At 40.4% G+C, this 20,496-nt stretch overlaps 1 protein-coding gene across 6 annotated transcripts in view; it reads left to right on the forward strand.

Annotated features, from left to right (window-relative positions):
- AMPH (amphiphysin) overlaps positions 1 to 20,496 on the forward strand; it is a 196,504-nt gene that overhangs the window by 137,977 nt on the left and 38,031 nt on the right. For 2 of the 6 annotated variants that reach the window (XM_060195839.1, XM_060195840.1), the window contains exons 11-17: positions 1,821 to 1,949; positions 7,707 to 7,823; positions 9,116 to 9,139; positions 13,566 to 13,589; positions 13,855 to 14,370; positions 17,387 to 17,419; positions 18,971 to 19,021. In XM_060195839.1, coding sequence (XP_060051822.1) covers positions 1,821 to 1,949; positions 7,707 to 7,823; positions 9,116 to 9,139; positions 13,566 to 13,589; positions 13,855 to 14,370; positions 17,387 to 17,419; positions 18,971 to 19,021 — 894 coding nt within the window. The remainder of the gene's footprint in view (positions 1 to 1,820; positions 1,950 to 7,706; positions 7,824 to 9,115; positions 9,140 to 13,565; positions 13,590 to 13,854; positions 14,371 to 17,386; positions 17,420 to 18,970; positions 19,022 to 20,496) is intronic. The other 4 variants (XM_060195841.1, XM_007535256.3, XM_060195842.1 and 1 more) reach the window with 2 other exon arrangements.

Here is a 20,496-nt window from a genome sequence, read left to right on the forward strand (position 1 = left end):
GATAGGGAGGGAGAGACAGACAGACAGACACCTGCAGCTCTGCTTCACCACTTGTGAAGCTTTCCCCCTGCAGGTGGGGACCGGGGGCTTGAACCTGGGTCCTTGCACACTATAATATGAGTGCTTAACTAGGTGCGACACTGCCTGGCCCCTACTTTATATTTAAGAGATTTTTTTAAAATTTTATTTATCTATTATTGGATAGAGAGAGAGAAATTGAAAGTGAAGGGGAATTAAAGAGGAAAAGATGCTGAAGCCCTGATTTGCCCCTCAAGAAGCTTTTGCCTGGCAGGTGGGAACCAGGGACTTGAACCCGGATCCTTGTGCACTGTAATGTGTGTGCTTAACCAGGTGCACCACCACCCAACCCCTCTTGATATGTTATTTTACATTTTACAAAATACAGAGTATATTGCTCATCATTATCCACTCAACAAAAGTGGATGGAACAAAATGATTGAAAGAAACAGTAAGGACCAGATGAAGATAAACACAGAGACTTGCCTCCTGATTTTCCTTTCACTAGGCAAAAAAGAGATTCCTGCAGGAAAGCTTGAATTCTTGAGTTTGTTTCAAGCTTTCATGTGTATGGTTGAAAGTATGGTGAAATTTGATAGAAGATATCAGATCTTGGGGTCCGGGCGATAGCACAGCGGGTTAAGCACACATGACGCAAAGCGCAAAGACTGGCCTAAGGATCCCCACCTGCAGGGAAGTCAGTTCACAAGTGGTGAAGCAGGTCTGCAGGTGTCTCTCTTTCTTTCTCTGTCTTCCCCTCCTCTCTCGATTTCTCTCTGTCCTATCCAACAACAGCAAAAGAAATAACATCAATGATAAACAACAACGGCAACAAAAGGGAAAAAATAGCCTCCTGGAGCAGTGGATTCGGAGTGCAGGCACCAAGCCCCAGTGATAACCCTAGAAGCAAAAAAAAAAAAAAAAAAATTACAAAATACTAGAATGAAAAGAGGAATGTATGGTGCTTGCAAGTTGTCACACTGATTTCAGTGAAAAGCTTGCTTGATTTTGTTTTTAAAATTCTAAATTTATTGCTGAAGTGAGAGGTCATTGTAGGTTTATTCAAGAAAAGGTAGTGTCTTAGTTCACACCGAAGGCATATGTACCTGACCCCACAGTCCCTGTGTGCAGCATTTGACAAGCCCACCCCAAGTAGACGGTATTTTTTTATTTTTTGCTTCCAGGGTTATTGCTGGGGCCCAGTGCCTGCACTATGAATCCACTGCTCCTGCGATCATTTTTTTTCTTTTTTTTTATAGGACAGAGGGAAATTGAGAGGGGAGGGGAAGATAGAGAGGGAGAGCGAAAGGTAGACACCTGCATACTTACTTCACCGCGTGTGAAGCAACCCTCCTGCAGGTGGGAAGCGGAGGTAGCTCGAACTGGGCTCTTTGCTTGGGTCCTTATGCTTTGTACTTTGTAAGCTTAACCTGGTGCACTACTGTCCAGCCCCCAAGGAGATGGTATTCTTTACTGAAGCAGGTAGGCTTAGACTAGGTCCTGGAATTGCATGCATCATTTTATACAATTTTGTGCCATGATAATGTTGGCAAAGAAAACATAATTCAAGCTGACACTGAATGCAAAGGTATTATATGAGGATCTGGTTTTCTTAGATGTTGTTTTCCTTAAAGTCCAGTTTGTAAGAGCTTCTCAGTGATTTCAGTCAGGAACTGTGCTCTAATATGCAGATTGGAATGTCAGTCATTGAGCAGTCTGTCAACCTAGGTCATGACGTTTTTCCATGTCTGACACACCATCTTTGACTGAGTTGACTACTGTTTGTGTTGAATGTCATATAGACAAGAAAAGGACCTCCCGTCCCACCTCTGCCTAAAGTCACCCCAACAAAGGAACTGAAGCAAGAGAACATTATCAACTTCTTTGAGGACAACTTTGTTCCAGAAATTAGCGTGACTACACCTTCCCAGGTGAGTGTCTGCCACAGAGATGCCTGTGAAGGTACCGTGGGGGAGGGACTCTCTTGTGTCAACTCTGAAGGAAGTAGCAGAAGTTAGAGACAATATTGTGAGTTCACTTGTCATTTATGCTTGCTTTAACCACTTGGTACTCTGTATAAAACAGTCCCACATCAGACAGGTGAAATATTTGAAAATACATTTTAACTACTACTAGCAGTAGTATATATATTTTGGAGAAAATTATGGAAATATTGACCATGTAGAATGAAGGATTTTAAACAATTACTTAAATTATATCACTCTGTCTTAGCTAATAATATATTGGACTGTCAGAAAAATCATGGCCTAATTCTCTGTTTTTCTTTTTATATATATGTAATTTTTATTTATCGAAAGGAAACACTGACAAAAACCATAGGACAAGAGGGGTACAACTCTACACAATTCCCACCACCAGAACTCCGTATCCCATCCCCTCCCCTGATAGCTTTCCTATTCTTTATCCCTCTGGGAGTATGGACCAAGGAACATTATGGGATGCAGAAGGTGGAAGGTCTGGTTTCTGTAATTGCTTCCCCACAGAAAATGGTCATTGGCAGGTTGATCCATACTCCCAGCCTGTCTCTCTCTTTCCCTGATGGGGCAGGGCTCTGGGGAAGCGGGGCTCCAGGACACATTAGTGGGGTCGTCTGCCCAGGGAAGTCTGGTTGGCATCATGGTTTTTCTATGAAAAATACATCATGACTCTTCTGACAACTTTGTCTTATCTTCTTTTAACTGATGTATTTCCTTAGGTACATATCAATTTGGTACCACAAAATTCAAAGTACATTGTTAATGCCCATTACTTGCAACATTGTTTTTTTTTAAAGAAACGTGTAAATAGAGCATTCTTTTTTATTATTTTGGTGATTTAGTAATGATTAACAGAGGAACGTAGCAAGCCATGTGGAGGCACAGATAGCATTCAGTTCTTTGATACTTCTCCAGCACTTTGGAGAGCATCAATACTTATGAATGCATGCATGTACCTTCAGTTCTTTCTTTCATATCAACTTCTAGTAGAGTACAGGAAAGTGAAATTCAAAGAGGTGAATATTTTTAGTTCTCTTGACCTTGGTTTGCATGATTTGGCAAGGAGAAGCATCAGCATGTCTAAGCTGGCAAAGACATGTAGGTAGCGTGCTCCCCCTTCAGCTGCCCTTGGTACACTGCAGACCCATGCCAGCTGACAACGTGGGTATCCGGCTGCCACATGAATAATCTCCACCTTCATAGTTGCTCCTAAAACCACCAACACAAGGGGGCCAGGCAATGGTACACTCAGTTTAGGGTCCCTAGGTTCAAGCTACTGAATGGTGCAGTAGTGCTGTGGGTGTTTCTCTCTCTCTCTCTCTCTCTCTGTCTCTCTCTCTCTCTGTCTCTCTCTCTGTCTCTCCCTTCCTTCCTGCCTCCCTCCCTCTCTCTTTCTCTTTCCTCTCCCCATTGCACCTTTCTCTCTCAGTCTCTAGTCAGTAAATAATAATTAAAAATTATTTAAAATCATCAGTTTATTTTTTGAGAGAGATTGAAAGACATCACAGCACTGCACCATCATTCACGGACACTGCTTCCCACCACCTGTGTAACCCGTGGTGCTCCCATGTGGTGTTGGGGGCTTGAGGCAGGGCTGTACACACACTCCGGCATGGGCTTTATTGGGTCAACTATTTTTCTGCTTCCTCCTATTTTTGTTTTAAGAAAGTCCAAGTGAAACCACTTCAATATCATTTTTTCCTAGGGTTACTGGGGTCAGAGGTAATATTTACATTTTTCAAAAGGCAGAAATGCAATCCCATAATCATTGAGCACGTCGATGATAATCCTATGGGCATCGGGGCTGGGCGGTGGCACACCCAGTTAAGTGCACATAGTACCGAACACATGCATTCGTGCAAGGACCGGGGTTTGAGCCCCCGCTCCCCACCTGCAGGGGGGACACATCAGAAGTGGCAAAACAGGTCTGCAGGTGTCTTTCTCTCTCCCTCTCTGTCACCCTTCCCCTCTCAGTTTGTCTCTGTTCTATCCAATAAAATGGGGGAAAAGGCTTCCAGGAGCAGTGGAATTGAAGTTCTGGCACTGAGCCTCAGCAATAACCCTGAAGGCAATAATAATAATAACAACCACCCTATGGGCAGCACACTAGTTGTAATCACACTGTTGCTAACAGAAATAGGAATGGTAGAGAGCTTAGATAATAAAACTCAGGAGCGATGCTAGGGCCAAGTTATAATTTGCTATCCCCTTGCCATGTCATTTATCAATACAGACACAATGCTTTTAGCTGTAGTTTTTGTTCTATTCTTTGCACAAGATACTGAATTTGATATGCTCACTGGGGCTTAAAATGTAATTTTACAGCTCCTTTGAAAAGGAGGAATTGCAAGTCTTTCTGTGCATGAAACAGATTTTATCCATGGCTGCACAGATGCTGCCAGGGATACCCAACATCCTCAGTTGCCTTGGCACCAGATTTGAGCATTCCTCTTTCCAAGTCATGCTCTCCCTTAGCATTTGCCAAGAGCTTCGCTTCTCTCTCTTCTCATATCTTGCATCAGTTTTAAAATCAAGAGTGTTTCGGAGTGATCATAACCTTACTCAAGTTGCTTTCACATATCTAAGAACAACCTCTCACTCCTATCACAAACAGCTAATGCAGTCACCTTGAAGCTTTGTGTGTTCAGCCAAAGCCTCTCCCTCTAACAGTTGAGGCCACTCAAGTAGACGAAACGTGATGAGCAGACTGCTTCTGAAGTAAAGAGCGGACTCAAATGTGCTCTTCCCTTTAAAATGTTCTTTATTTATTTACAATTTGGTGGCTCATAGATAAGAGTACTTCATGGTGGAGATAAAGGAATCAAAGCTCTTGGAAAATTACAAATTCCAAGAGAGGCTGCTCAGTACATCTGAAAGCACTACCTTCAGGCGGTATTGGGAAACTTCAAGCCATGGAGGAGGAGAAGAGGCAGAAATCTCTCCAGCTGCAGCCTTTTCCGTGAGAGAACTAGCTGGTAACACCACCTGCTCAGCTTGGCTGATCTTGCAGGACTCTAACTGGGCTGGGGAGGCAAGGAAATGCACTTCTCCAGCAGTGTCCTTAAAGTTGCTTATTTAATTTTATTTTATTTTATTTCATTTTATTTTATTTTGAGACTTAATAATGATTAGCAAGATTGTAAGATACCAAGGGTACAATTTCATACATTTCCCACCACCAGAGTTCCATGTCTCATCCCCTCCATTGAAAACTTCACAGAGGGAAGTTTTTTCCCTTTGGAAGTATGGACCAAAGATCTTTCTGGGGTGCAGAAGGTGGAAGGTCTGGCTTCTGTAATTGCTTCTCCACTGGACATGGACATTGGCAGGTGGATCCACACCCCCAGCCTGTTTCTATCTTTCCTTAGTGGGGTAGGGCTCTAGAGTTGAGACTGAAATTATTTGATACCTAAATTTTATTTCTCCAAGTTGATGTTTTGTTTAAAGAAATAATCTCATGACCCAGGAGGTGGCAGGGTGGATGTAGTGTTGACCTGTAAGCATGAGGTTCGAAGCTCAATTTCTGGCATTACATGTATCAGAGTGATGCTGTGTTCTTTTTTTCTCTCTCTTTCCAAAATAAAATAAAATAAAATAAAAAATAAGTGGTCTGGGAGGTGGCGCAGTGGAAGAAGTGTTGTATTCTCAAGCATGAGGTCCTGAGTTCAATCCCTGGCTGCACATGTATTAGAGTGATGTCTGGTTCTTTCTCTCTCTCCTCCTATCTTCATGAATAAATAAATAAAATCTTTAAAAAATCTTCAAATTAAAAAAGTAAAATAAAATTTAAAAGAAGAAAATTTTATTTGAGCACGCATTACAATGCGTAAGGACCTGGGTTCAAGCCCTCCCCCAGGCCCCTTCGGTAGGAGGAAAGCTTCACAAGTGGTGAAGCAGTGCTGCAGATGTTTCTCTCTCTCATATAGCTATATACCCACCCCTTCTCAATTTCTGGCTATCCCTATCAATAAATAAAGCTAATTAATTAATTTTATTTTATTTTATTTAAGAAAGGAGACATTAATAAACCATATGATAAGAGGCATACAGTTCCAGACAATTTCCACCATCCCATCTCCATATCCCACCCCCTCCCCTGATAGCTTTCCCATTCTCTGTCCCTCTGGGAGCATGGACCCAGGGTCATTGTGGGCTGCAGAAGGTGGAAGGTCTGGCTTCTGTAATTGCTTCCCCGCTGAACATGGACGTTGACTGGTCGGTCCATACTCCCAGTCTGCCTCTCTCTTTCCCTAGTGGGGTGGAGCTCTGGGGAAGCAGGGCTCCAGGACACATTGGTGGGGTCGTCTGTCCAGGGAAGTCTGATCAGCATCCGGAACCTGGTAGCTGAAAAGACAGTTAACATACAAAGCCAAACAAATTGTTGAACAACCATGGAACTAAAGGCTGGAATAGTGCAGATGAAGAGTTGGGGGTATTCCCTGCATGCTCTTGTGTACTTCAGCTTTCAGGTAGATATTTTCCCCTTGTTTATGGGCATATGTGAACATATGGTCTATCTCAGGAGACCTGGACTATATCTGGGTTTGGGGAACTTTGTTGGGGAGTGAAACACCTGGAATGGAATTAATTTTTTAAAGTCAAATTAAAGAACCAAAGATCTCTTTAATGTGAAATTGCTAATGAAATGTCTTTCCAGCTCTGTTATTTCCTTTAAAAAATATTATCTTTATTTATTTATTGGATAGAGACAGTCAGAAATCAAATGGGAAGGGGGAGATAAAGAGGGAGAGAGACACCTACAGCCCTGCTTCACCACTCACAAAGCTTTCCTCCTGCAGGTGGGAACTAGGGGTTGAACCCAGGTCCTTGTGCACTGTAACATGTGTGCTCAACCAGGCGTGCCACACCTGGCCCTTCCATCTCTGTTCTTTGCTACGTAATTTAAGCCTGAGTTAGGACAACTTAAAGTGCACCATATTTTCCTGTGTTATGGTATCTTAATAAATATAAAACTTTAATTTTAATTTCTAGTACTATACACCTTTGTATAGCCTTAGGAAGGCTTTATTCATGTTTGTTATTTGGCTTAATACCTTTCTAATCCAAGAGGGTCAGAGGGTGATAACTAATGCTGAGAGATATTGTTTTCTTTTCCTCTCTTTTAACACACTTCCAGATAAGCACAGTTGATGAAAACAACCATTTGGATGAATAATGAAGTGTGTGGCAACTAAATTTAGAGTGTGGCTACCTCTTTAGACTTAAGGCAGGTGGAGTCAGGCACTAGTTGACAATGGTATTTTCCTTTTAAAATATTAGATTTGTAGAGGAACATCACTGCATTGAGTAGTTTATATGATCCTCTACAGTTCTTGATTTGAGATTTCTGAATGAAGAGAGAGAGATTACTTGAATCTTGAGAACATTCAGATATATCTATCTCATAAGTTCTCTTTGTTGGATAAGCTTGGAACTGTACAAAGGGCAAGAACTGGTACCCGTGCCATGTTCTCTAATGCAGTGGGTTATACTCCATGAGAGTTGGTCCTTTTCTCCTCTCTTTACATTTTCCTTGTGAAGTTGGGGACATATAGACAAGCCACCTAATGGTAAACTACCTACCAAAGTGTATCAAAAATATTAGAAGAGACCGAATGATATTAGAGGGTTATATCATGGTCTGTCTTGAGGTCTTGTCAAATTAAAGTTAATTCGTTTTTTTTTTAACAGAATGAAGTCACTGAAGCAAAGAAAGAGGAGACTTTGTTGGATTTGGACTTTGATCCTTTCAAACCTGAGGTAGCACCTGTTGGTTCTGCGGCAGCAACTCACTCACCCATGTCTCAGGTATCAAGGGACTTTTTCTTCTTTTTTTGAAATGTGAGAATGGCCGTTATTAGTTAATTCATGGTTAAGTGAAATTGGCAGGCTCAGTAAAATAGAAGATCTACTTTCCCTCTCAGGTGATTATGTTATACTGTGTTTGGCAAATTTCTTTCTCTCTCTCTTTCTTTCTTTCTTTCTTCTTTCCTTCCTTCCTTCCTTCCTTCCTTCCTTCCTTCCTTCCTTCCTTCCTTCCTTCCTTCCTTCCTTCCTTCCTTCCTTCTTCCTTCGCCTCCCGGGTTACCACTAGGGCTCGGTGCCTGCACTATGAATCCACTGCTCCTGGAGGCCATCTTTTTTTCACTGTTGTTGCTGCTGTTGTTGTTGGATAGGACAGAGAGAAATGGAGAGAGGAGGGGAAAACAGAGAGGGGGAGAGAAAGATAGACACCTGCAGACCTACTTCACCACCTGTGAAGTGACTCCCCTGCAGGTGGGGAGCCGGGGCTTGAACTGGGTTGTTCGTGTGGGTCCTTGTACTTCGCACGATATGCACTTAACCTGGTACACTACCACCCAGCCCTCTTGGCAAATATTTCTTATGGGAAGAAAGGGCAGGTAATTGGTCTTATCAGTGTAATTTTTTAAAAAATATTTATTTATTTATTTATTCCCTTTTGTTGCCCTTGTTGTTTTATTGTTGTAGTTATTATTGATGTTGTTGGATAGGACAGAGAGAAATGGAGAGAGGAGGGGAAGACAGAGAGGGGGAGAGAAAGACAGACACCTGCAGACCTGCTTCACCGCCTGTGAAGCGACTCCCCTGCAGGTGGGGAGCCGGGGGCTCGAACTGGGATCCTTATGCCGGTCCTTGTGCTTTGCGCCACCTGCGATTAACCCGCTGCGCTACCGCCAGACTCCCATAATTTTTTTTTCTAAATCACTCTACCACACATTCCATTCTTCAGGATTCATCTAACTAAGCATTTTTGTTTTTGTTTTTTTGTTTGTTGGTTTGTTTTTTCCTCCAGGCAAAATTCATTGCTTCTGGAGGCCAGCCATTTTTTTCCATTTTTGTTGTTGTTGGATAGGACAGAGAGAAATTGAGAGAGGGGAAGACATGAATACTGACTCATACTTTTCAGTGTACAAGTCTTACATCTCCTTTGTTGAGTTTATTGCTAAATACTTTAGTAATAATAATATATATAGTAAAACAAAATGATTGTATTTCAGGAATTTTTCTCTCTCAGCAAATTTTTTTCATGCTTAAGATTTGTATATTAACAGAACTTTTTATTTTCTGTTTGCTTTCAGACATTACCCTGGGATCTCTGGACAGTAAGTACATGACAAATTTTGTATTTCCATGTGTATGAGAAAATTCCCTAAAAAAAACTGGAAACCTTGTATTTTATTTCTTTTTGTGATAGAAATAAGACCCTCCCTACCTGCAGGGGAGTTGCTTCATAAGTGGTGAAGAAGGTCTGCAGGTGTCTCTCTTTCTCTCCCCCTCTCTGTCTTCCCCTCCTCTCTCCACTTCTCTCTGTCCTATCCAACAATGACGACATCATCAACAACAACAATAATAACTACAGCAACAATAAAAAAAACAAGGGCAACAAAAGGGAAAATAAATAAAGAAAAAAGAAATGACCCGTACATTTTTTGCATCACATTTTATTCACTGTGTATAATAGCATTTCTTTGGATTTTAATTAGATCAGCCATCACAGAATCTGCTATTTATTTCTTTTTAATATTTTTATTAGTGGTGTAATAATGATTAACAAAATTGTAAGATAACAGGGAGACAGTTCCACACAATTCTACCACCAGAGTTTAGTGACCCATCTCCTCACTGGAAGCTTCCTTACTCTTTATCCCTCTGGGAGTATGGACCAGAATTCTTTATGGTGTGCAGAAGGTGGGGGTGCTTTCTTCTGTAATTGCTTCTCTGCTGGACATGGGCACTGACAGGTGGAACCACACCCCCAGCCTGTTTCTATATTTCCCTAGTGAGGTAGGGCTCTGAAGAGGTGAGGTTCCAGGACATAGTAGCAAGATCATCTGCCCAGGAAAGTCAGGATGGCATCATAGATCCATACATTTTTAATGATAATGTGGTCCCCCTAGACAAACCATCAGCCCTCTGACATTTCCAAGTTTCTGAAATCAATGGTGAGGGAAGAGAGTATGAATGTGATAGGCTCCTGGATGAATATGAATTTGAATATGCATTTCTCAATGCCTCTTTCTATGGATATTGATAAAAATAATGAATGAAAAATATGGATGAGAAGATATAACAGAGTAATCTTCACAAGGAACTATTTTTTCAGTATCTTTAAAGATTTACTTTTTTACTTATGAATTTATATGTGTGTGAGTTTGAGAGAAAGAAAACCAGAACTGAACCCAGGATTTCATGCTTATAAGTCTGTCTGTCTAGCCACTGCACCATCTCAGGCTGCTACTCATTATTGTTTTTAGTGAAGCTTCCTCAATAAGCTTTCAAGTTTTAGAGTCACACAAGTTTTAGAGTATTTAAGTTCAGAATCTACTTTTTTTTATGGCAATATGACTCCGAGAACATTCTAAAACTATCTAAAACCTCAGTTTTTCCCATGCATAAAATCAGACAGTGACACCTCACTTAGCAGATTTTGTTAAGATTGACTGTAGACTATTTCAACTATCGTTGGGTCTAGATCAATAAAAAGGATGAACAGTTGTGGAATTTAAACAGACATAAAAGTATCTTGTGATGGAAGCAACTGTGCTTTGGCATTGGAAGCATCCATCTGGTCTATGGCCATACCACCCTTTCAGCCCGATCTCATCTGATCTAGGGAAGCTAAGTAGGGCGGGTCCTGGCTAGTACTTAGATGGGAAACATCCATCTAGAACCTCATTCCCTGAGAGGAAAATTGCTATATAAAATCACTCTCTTAGAACTCTGATCACGTGGTTTGAAGAACTCAACTTTGTATCTTCTTTTAGTAAGACAGCAAAAGCAAATTTGGCAGATCTAATTACCCATAAGCCTGTCCTACTTTAGTGAAATTGTTAGTCTCTTTCCTTAAACCAGAAAAAAAAAAATTAACTGTTCCTTCCCCTTCCACAGGAGCATATTTAAAATGCAGTCCTTAGACTACTTAGAACCTCTCACACACACACAAAAAAACCTCTCAAAATAAGATTTAAAATCTGTTGAATGAAACTTTTTCTTCCTTTAATTTTAAATGAAGTCACTGCCTCTCCACATGTGTGATTTTATCACTCATAGGCTAATATTTCTCTCGTATTCACAGAGGGAGAGTTAGAGAGGGAGAGAGGCACCACAGTACTGGAGCTTTACCCAGTGCTGTGAAACTCTTATATAATCCTAGGAATCGAATCTGAATCACTTGGTTTTTTTGTTTGTTTGTTTATTGCCTCCAGGGTTATTGCTGGGGCTCGGTGCCTGCACTATGAATCCAGTGGTCCTGGAGGGCACTTTTTTCCTCTTTGTTGCCCTTGTTTTATCATTGGTGTTGTTATTGATGTCATTGTTGTTAGATAGAACAAAGAGAAATGGAGAGAAATGGAAAAGATAGGGAGGGGGAGAGAAAAATAGACACCTGCAGACCTGCCTCACCGCCTGTGAAGCAACTCCCCTGCAGGTGGGGAGCCAGGGGCTCCAACCGGGATCCTTATGCCTGTCCTTGAGCTTTGTGCTGAGTGCATTTAACCCACTGCACTACTTCCCGACCCCACTGAATCACTTGTACATCAAGGCACATACCTTACATGATGAGCTATCTCTCTACTTGGAAAATCTTTTTTAAAGTGATCTGCATTTATTTGTATATTTACAAAAAGCATTACATGAGAGAATGTTTGCATATTTACAAAAAGCGTTCCATGTGTTGATGCTCAGGACATTTGAATTCTAGCTCATACTCTTGTGTTAATCTTGTCAGAAACTAGGAGAACAGTGCCAGCAGTTGGGGAGGTGTGTCAGTGGTAGAGCATAGGGTTGCATGCAAGATGTCAAAAAATATGATCCTGGGCACTGAATATACATCAGTGATGCTCGGTTCTTTTTCATGGTCTCTCATTACTAAATATGTCTTTTTAAAAAGAAAGCATCGCCAACTTTGCTATTCTAATACTTCTTGTATTTTGATATGATGTTATATTATGGGTAGGAAGCTCATCTAGTGCATTTTTCCTTCCATACCTGAAAAGTCCATGTGGATGATAGTGTAAGGGGACCTAGGTTGGGTTTGAAAGTAATTTGCAGATACATATCATGGAGAGAAAAGAGATGAGATACTTTACCCATTTCTCAGCAAATGTCCTATCAAACATTAACTCCACAATCAAGTAAAAAAAGAAAAGAAAGAAAGAAAGAAATATGAAAGATATCCTCCAAAAACAGATAACCCTGCCTATTTCAGAAGATGTATACCCTTAGGAATGGCTAACAATGAATGAGACTGTGAAACAGTAGCTCCCTGGACATAATTGCTTGGATTTTTCAAAGGTGAGACAAGGTTTCTAGTTGGCATCGATATCCTCTAGGTAGTCAGATTTTATAGGTTGAAAGGTTATCTACCATTTCCAAGGCGGAGCAAGTCCTCTAGTTGAAAGGAGATTTGATTCTAATTAGAACATATAATACAATATAATTATGTAATTATTAGTACTTAAATTTTTTTTTCATTGTACTCAGTGTGCTTATTTTAGAGTTTAAAAACTTTGCATTTCATAGTTTGGTAAAACAGAAGTGATGTAATAACCATAAAAATATCCTCGTTGACACTAGAAAATTAAAATGACTTTTTTGTGTTGTAGTATACTATTTTTTTACCAATTTTTTCTTTTTTAAAAAATATTTTTAGGGGGTCGGGCGGTGGCGCAGTGGGTTGAGCGCATGTGGCGCATGTGGCGCAAAGCGCAGGGACCGGCGTAAGGATCCCGGCTCCCCACCTGCAGGGGAGTCGCTTCACAGGCGGTGAAGTAGGTCTGCAGGTGTCTGTCTTTCTCTCCCCTTCTGTGTCTTCCCCTCCTCTCTCCATTTCTCTCTGTCCTATCCAACAACGAATTGCGTCAACAAGGGCAATAATAATAACCACAACGAAGCTACAACAAGGGCAACAAAAGGGGGAAAAAAAATGACCTCCAGGAGTGGTGGATTCATGGTGCAGGCACCGAGCCCAGCAATAACCCTGGAGGAGGAAGGAAAAATAAATAAATAAATAAATAAATTTTTTAAAAAATTTAATATTTATTGATAAATATTTATCAATCAGTAAATATTTGTTTATTTATTAAATTTATTTTTCTTTGTTGCCCTTACTATTTTATTGTTGTAGTCATAGTTGGACAGGACAGAGAGAAATGGAGAGAGGAGGGGAAAACAGAGGGGGGGGAGAGAAAGATAGACACCTGCAGACCTGCTTCACCGCTTGTGAAGTGACTCCCCTGAAGGTGGGGAGCCGGAGGCTCAAACCAGGATCCTTATGCAGGTCCTTGTGCTTTGTGCCAGATGTGCTTAGCCCGCTGTGCTACCGCCCGACTCCCCTGTAGTATACTCTTTTAACAGTACTGAGAAAATTCATTTATATTGAAAAATTCATTAGGAAATTTAATCTCAAATAAAAGCCACACTCCTCTGCAGAATGTTGTGACTATAGTCTTAATGGAATTTTAAAATAGTAGTGAAATTTCTTTTTCTAGCCTTATTATTATTTACTCCTTTTTTTTTAAATTTATACAGACTAGCACTGATTTGGTACAACCGGTAAGTAAATATCCAGAAATTTCTGAATTTTTGGTGATTAATATGCACTACGTTAATGATTTATTACCCAGAAAAAGCTTTTTCCCTTTCACAACTTTGCTAGTCATCGATTAAACGTTGAACTAGTTAATTAAAACACTCTCTAGTTTTCTGTAATCCATGCTACTCTTATGTAAAAGCTTTGTGTTACTCATCAACTCTTACCATAATCTGTTTCATTTTATGGGTTTTTTTTTTTTCCTTTGCTCTTCTGCATACTGTAAAGAATGACTCTTCAAAAAGTCTTTCCCTGTGCAACCTCATCATGGAGCAAACACCACAGAGTGGGTTGGCTGAAGAAATTCAAAGATCTCAAACAGAACTAGATGCATTTGTTTGGGGTCCTGATACTAGTATAGGCAGAGTCAGCCAGGCAATTATCCAAGGTGGGTCCCGGGAAGATTCTGCATGCCTCCCTGAAGCAGAGCAAGACAATGAATTTCCAACCAGACATCTTCCTTGTACTGACTTGCACACCATAACTAAGCAGGGTGAGCCTGTCCTGGGGGCAACCTCTCCCTTCGGGAATGAACGCTCTGCAAAGTCTGTGCCTGAGACTGAATGCGTGGGTGCTGCTTGCCTAGTCATGGAGCAGCCGGATGACGTGCCTGACACAGAGATGCCAGCCGTGGAAACTGGTAGCCTGGTAAAAGAAAGTCAACAAGATGCTAAAAAGTCAGAAGAGGAGAAGAAACAGAAGACCGAAGAGTCTATGTGGGCAGGTGTGGAGACGTGTCAAAAGGTAGACACTAGGGCTGCTGCTCTCAAGTCACTAGAAGGGCTGGAGGAGTTTGCAGAGACGGTGTGTGACAGTACAGGAAAGGAGGAAGCAGATCTTAAGACTGTGGGAGAACAAAACCAGGAAGTAGAAATCAATGAAGGGGAAATCAGGAAAGATCTAAAAGACAGATGTATGAAGAGTATAAATACCAATAAGTATTTTGAGAAGACATATATATTAGAAAAAGACATGGAAAGAGTAGATCAATTTAGTGATGAAAAGCAAGGATTAAAGGATAATATTCAAGTAGCAATAAATAACTGTGAAATTTTAGAACCTAGAACTAAATATGCCAACTACACAGGTACTTCCTATCTGCTTCATATTGACTCTGTATCTAAGCCTGAAGATACCAACTTTGAGAGATGGAATTTACCTAGACAGGATGTAAGGACAAAGTTAATAGACCTACCTAACCAAAGTATATTCTATCACTCAACACTGGGCAGTGCACATGCTGAAGAAATCCAGTGTGAGGCTGTGCTAAGTGAGTTTATAGGGGACAGAGATGAAAATCAGTCTGCTGCTTTACCATTAACACATGACATGGCAGCGCCAGCTGGCACAGACCTTAATTTTCATCCAGGAGCAAATATAAACAGAGATAGTCTGTGTGTGTGTAAGGCAGAACATGCATTACTAGATGGGTCTGGAAGTACAGTGGCCGGAAACTCTAGTCATAACATTTACTTGCCAATCATTACAGAAACAGGCTCTTGTGAAACAGTTGCAGGTCAAATTTGGCAGCCAAGCTTGGCTGCAAAAGCAAGTGAGAGTTATTTAATGGAATTCTCTGGTATGCCAGATTACCAAGCAAGTGCATTTACCACTTGGCCTGATTCTGTTAACCATTGTCCTATGGAAAGTCTGAGTGACTGCTGGGAACATATACCTACAGTTGAAAGTAAGAAACGGCTAAAAGTAGACTTACCAGTAGATACATGCACAGAGAAAGCGATTGCTGGTTTCTGGGAGCTAGAGACAGAGACGGGTAGATCAGTGATACCAGGGACCTCCCAGAATGATAGCACCAAAAGTTCCTCTAGACCCCAAGACAATGACATCAACAACTCAGATTTATCTGAAGATGAAATTGCTAACCAAAGATATGGATTGTTGTACCAAGAACTAGATGCTGATAAAGAAGAGGTACTTACCCCAAATTGTAGTATAGACTAGCCAAAGACTTCTATAGGTCCTGTTTTTCCTCATGTTTCCCTTCTACGTCCGTTTCCATCATTGACTTCTCAAGCCTGCCTCCTCTCTGTGACAGATTCTCATGCACCTTTTGAAATCTGTGCTAAGCAAACTCAAATAGGTTGACAAAAGAACAGCTATGCACATACTTGTACACACACACACAGCAATATTGTTGTTCTGAGGACTAATGAGAACCCATTTTGTCTTAACATTTCACTATATGTTCTTCCTACTTTCTTTTTTTTTAAGGCTTTAAAAACATTTATTATTATTATTTTTTTTAACTTTAGTTGATTAAAAAATATTTATAAAATGAAAATATTGACAAGACCATAGGATAAGAGGGTAAAGTTCCACACAGTTCCCACCACCAGAGCTCCATATCCCATCTCCTTCCTTGAAAGCTTTCCTATTCTTTATCTCTCTGGGAGTATAGACCCAGTATCGTTATGAAGTACAGAAGGTGGAAGGTCAGGCTTCTGTAGTTGCTTCCCCATTGAACATGGGCATTGGAAGGTTGATTCATACACCCAGCCTGTCTCTCTCTTTCCCTAGTGGGGCAGAGCTCTGGGGAAGAGGGGCTCTAGGATACATAGGTAGAGTCGTCTGCCCAGGGAAGTCCAGTTGGCATCATGGGTTGGCATCATGGAAGCATCTGAAACCTGGCGGCTGAAAAAGAGTTAAGATATAAAGCCAAACAAATTATTGACTAATAATGAACCTAAAGCCAAGAATATTGCAGGTGAAGATTTGGGGTCTCCATTTTGGAAAAAGCTAGTAGGTCTATTTTAGTTGTATATTCCAAGGGGCCCATGATTTTAATAGTTTTTGCTTGAGCCTGACATCTGATATACAGGTGGACCCAAGTTATTGTCTGGGGAGATGGTATCATAGTTGGAAAAAGGACTAGAAAGCTGGATCAGGGAAGAGAGTAGCTCCCGAATATGGGAAAAGTGTATAAATATTGTTGACTGTAAACCCCATTGATTTGATCTGGGGCCTATAATTAATGAGAGATACACAAAAATGAATACATAGATAGATAAGCGTAGAGCACTGCTCAACCCTGACTTATGGTGAGTCCAAGGTTCGGCCCTGGGACCTTGAAGCCTCAGGCATGAAAGTCTTTTGCATAACCATTATGCTGTCTTCCCAGCCCATAATGGTCTAGTTTATTTTCTTCTTTCTTTCTCCTCCTCCTCTTCCTTCTCCTTCTCCTTTACTGCTTCCTCTTCCTCTTCTTCCTCCACTTCCTCCTTCTCCTGTTGCTCCTCCTCTATTCCTCCTACTTTCATTTTTGCTAAAATATAGAAGAATTAACGTTCTGTTATGAGGTGATTCCACCTCACTGAGATTCCACCTCACATTGTAAGTTTCTAAGTTGCTCTGTTAAAACTATAGGATTGCATAACAGTTGTTCACCAAAGTGTTGTGCTTCAGAAACACTGCAAACACTAGATTCTCTCAGTGACCTAAAAAATAATAATAAAAAAACAACTACTTAGTCTCTCCGGGCTCTTTTCTTGATTCATCTTCTCTTAATAAAGAGAATGGAGGTTTTGGTTTGCACTGAGCTACACACAGTCATCATAAAAGTAGTCTCTTTTTGTCAACCTATTTAAAATAGTGCAGTGTGGCATTTTCCATTTCCTAAGCACTCCATGCACACCACCTGTTGTGTTATTCTGTGGTGGTCTCTCCAACTTGTCTAATGGACATTTAATGATCCTACAAAAAGTGATAAAAATAATATACTCTAATTTCTATTTCTGTGTAGGCATCCGGTGGATCATTTAATGGATTCACACAGGTAAGAAATTAATTGGGGCAAGGCAATGGTGCACTGGGTTAAGTGCACATAGTACGAAGCTTAAGACGACTCATGCAAGGATCCCTGCTCAAGTCCCAGGCTCCCCACCTGCAGGGCGGTCATTTCACAAGCAGTAAAGCAGGTCTGCAGGTGTCTGTCTTTCTCTGTCCCTCTCTGTCTCCTTCTCCTCTCTCAGTTTCTCTCTGTCCTATAAAAAAAAAAATCAAAAAGATGGTCACAGGAGCAGTAGATTTGTAGTGCAAGCACTGAACCCCAGCGATAACCCTAGAGGCAAAAAAAAAAAAGGGAAGGAAGGGAGAAAGAAAGAAGGAAAAAAAGAAAGGAAGAGGGAAATTAGTTGATGGATAAACACATCAGTAGAGAATGTTGCAATAGAGAAAATATGGCTAGGTCTGTGTTCCACTGATAAAGCACATTGAGGATATCAGCACAAACTGAAGTAGGAATTATCAAGAGGTAGGTTCAATTTCAAATAAAAATGAAAATATTTTTGAGGAAGAATTCTTGAGGTAATTTCATTTTTAATCCTGTGACCTTATGCTAACTTCTAGTCACACTGAGATACTCATTTCCCGAGGGGGCTCACTGTATCCCATTGAAACCCATAATTATGAGATTGCCAAGGTAGTAAGAACTACTGATTTATTAATTGATATAAATTTCTTATCAAGGTAATAGGAATTAACAATTTATTAATTTATATCAATGTATGAATTATCAAGGTAGTAATTTTCATTTCATGCCTCAGTCTCAAGTAAATAAAGTAAATATTTAGAAATTCCCAGTTTAAAATTATGATTAAGTACCATTATTAAAATTATTATTACTTAGTTTGGATTATGGGCGTAACAGAGGTAACTTTCTGTGTTTAATCAGGTTTAAGTAAAAGTTGCTGATTCTTCTTTACTGTTGGAAAGTCCCTGACTTCAGTTTCATTGACACTGTTTTTCTCTTGAACTTTTCAGATTGGCTAAGAAAGACTTCTCACCTCACTTCTCTGGAAATAGCTTATAAGTCTAACTACCAGTATGGGGAAATTTTTTTTTCTTAGCAATTTCTGTGTCTTTAGATTCCCTACAGGTTAATTTTTTAGATCAATGAGTATATTATATGAAAGCATGAAGTTGTGACTCAGAGTTAGCCACAGAAGCCATGCTTAGATGATACAGTGAAACTGAATTTCTAACAGCTAGAAAGTCAAATAGAGAAGGTCCCTAGGACGACTAAGTTCTAATTCACCCTAGGTGTCCAGAAAAGAAGTTGTTGACTAAAAATGACCTTAAAAAGCACTGCTCATCATTTAACCACTTTCACTGTTATTGTGTTGTGTTGTATTGTTTTCTCAGATGTATACTTACATGAACCACTGTGACAAAGTACTTAACGATTTTTTTTTTGTTAAAACTTTATATCGTTGACAAGGTTGATGGAAACCAATTCATGTATGTTTGTTGTTGTTGTTGTGTGTATTTTGCAGATTACCTTGATCTTTATTAATTTATCCATTTCTGTTTCCTCCCCAATTTTCAGCCACAGGACACTTCATTATTCACCATGCAGACAGACCAGATCTCTAATCTGGTAGGTAAATTTGAGTTTGTGCATTTGGAAATTTGTGATTTAACCTTGACTATTTTAAAATTAATCATTATGGGCTATTTGGAACTTGAATATCTAGTGTGTAGCCTCTAGTGCAACTTATCTAGAACAGAGGAAAGAAAGCTTCAGGAAATCTTAAGCGTGACTTTGAATATGGTTACTTTTTTATGTATGTCCACACTGATCCCAAGGAACTGGGAGATACACAGTTACATTTCATGAGACTTAGGTGCAAGTGATCTCAGGACTGATCCTGGATACCTCCAGTAGCCAGAGCTGAGTAGTGTTCTGGTTAAAAACAAAACAAAACACGGACTTGCAGAGGTGGGATTACAGAGCAGCAGCAGCTGTGTTTCTCTCCTCTCCTCTCCTGGGTCAACTAGGAATACCAGAGGAGCTCATCTGGGACCGCAACAAGACAGGACTAGAACCGCTTCAGGAACCCACCAAATCACCGGTGAGTGCAGACACGTGTGGCTCGTGGACAGAGAGGAGCCTAGGGAGAGATTAAGTGGCTGGTAACAGTCCGGCAGTTTACCAGTTGAGACGCCACCTCCAGTCTATTTGACCAACAAAAAGATGGTTGAAGGGAGGGGAGGACTTCCCTAGGACTCACCAAATGCAACTGTGAATCTCCATTGCTACTGTCGGAATCTGGAGCAGCAGCAGGGAGGCCCTGTTCTGACACCAGAGGACAGAGAACTAACTAATTAGGGAACTCAGGAGATCTCTACCTTGGTGGCCTAGCAGTGGGGCTGTAAGAGTCTCTTTGCATAACCATTGAATTATCTCTGCCCCACCCTGCTTTATCTCTTGGTCAGGAGTCAGTGATTAAGCTAAGAAGCCTACTTATAGTTCAAAAGCCCTCAGGCTCCCATAACCTACAGGGAAGAAAAAGAAGAAAAGAGGCTTTTAAGCCACTGTGCTCCAACTCAGGGATTAAAATAATATTGAAACAACTGTCAATTTCCACAACTATGAATCCTTTAATTACCTTACTTAGACACAATCCAGGCAAGAGTGATCAGTAATTTGAAGAGTACTGAGAGAGGGACCTCATAACATATTATATAAAATGGTTAAACCAACAAGAAGAAATATTAGAGAAATGAACCAAGACAAGAGTCCAGCTAACAGTCCCTCAAAGGTTGAAGCACAAAATAATGAGGTCAACATCCAAACACTAGTTATGGAAATAAAAGAAAGACCAAAATCCGCATGTCATATCAATAGATGCAGAGAAAGCCTTTGACAAAATACAACATCCCTTTATGATCAAAACACTACAAAAAATGGGAATAGATGGAAAATTCCTCAAGATAGTGGAGTCTATATATAGCAAACCTAAAGCCAATATCATACTCAATGGTGAAAAACTGGAAGCAATTCCCCTCAGATCAGGTACTAGACAAGGCTGCCCACTATCACCATTACTATTTAACATACTGTTGGAAGTT

This window comes from Erinaceus europaeus, chromosome 8, assembly GCF_950295315.1.
Source record: "Erinaceus europaeus chromosome 8, mEriEur2.1, whole genome shotgun sequence".
NCBI lineage: Eukaryota > Metazoa > Chordata > Mammalia > Eulipotyphla > Erinaceidae > Erinaceus > Erinaceus europaeus.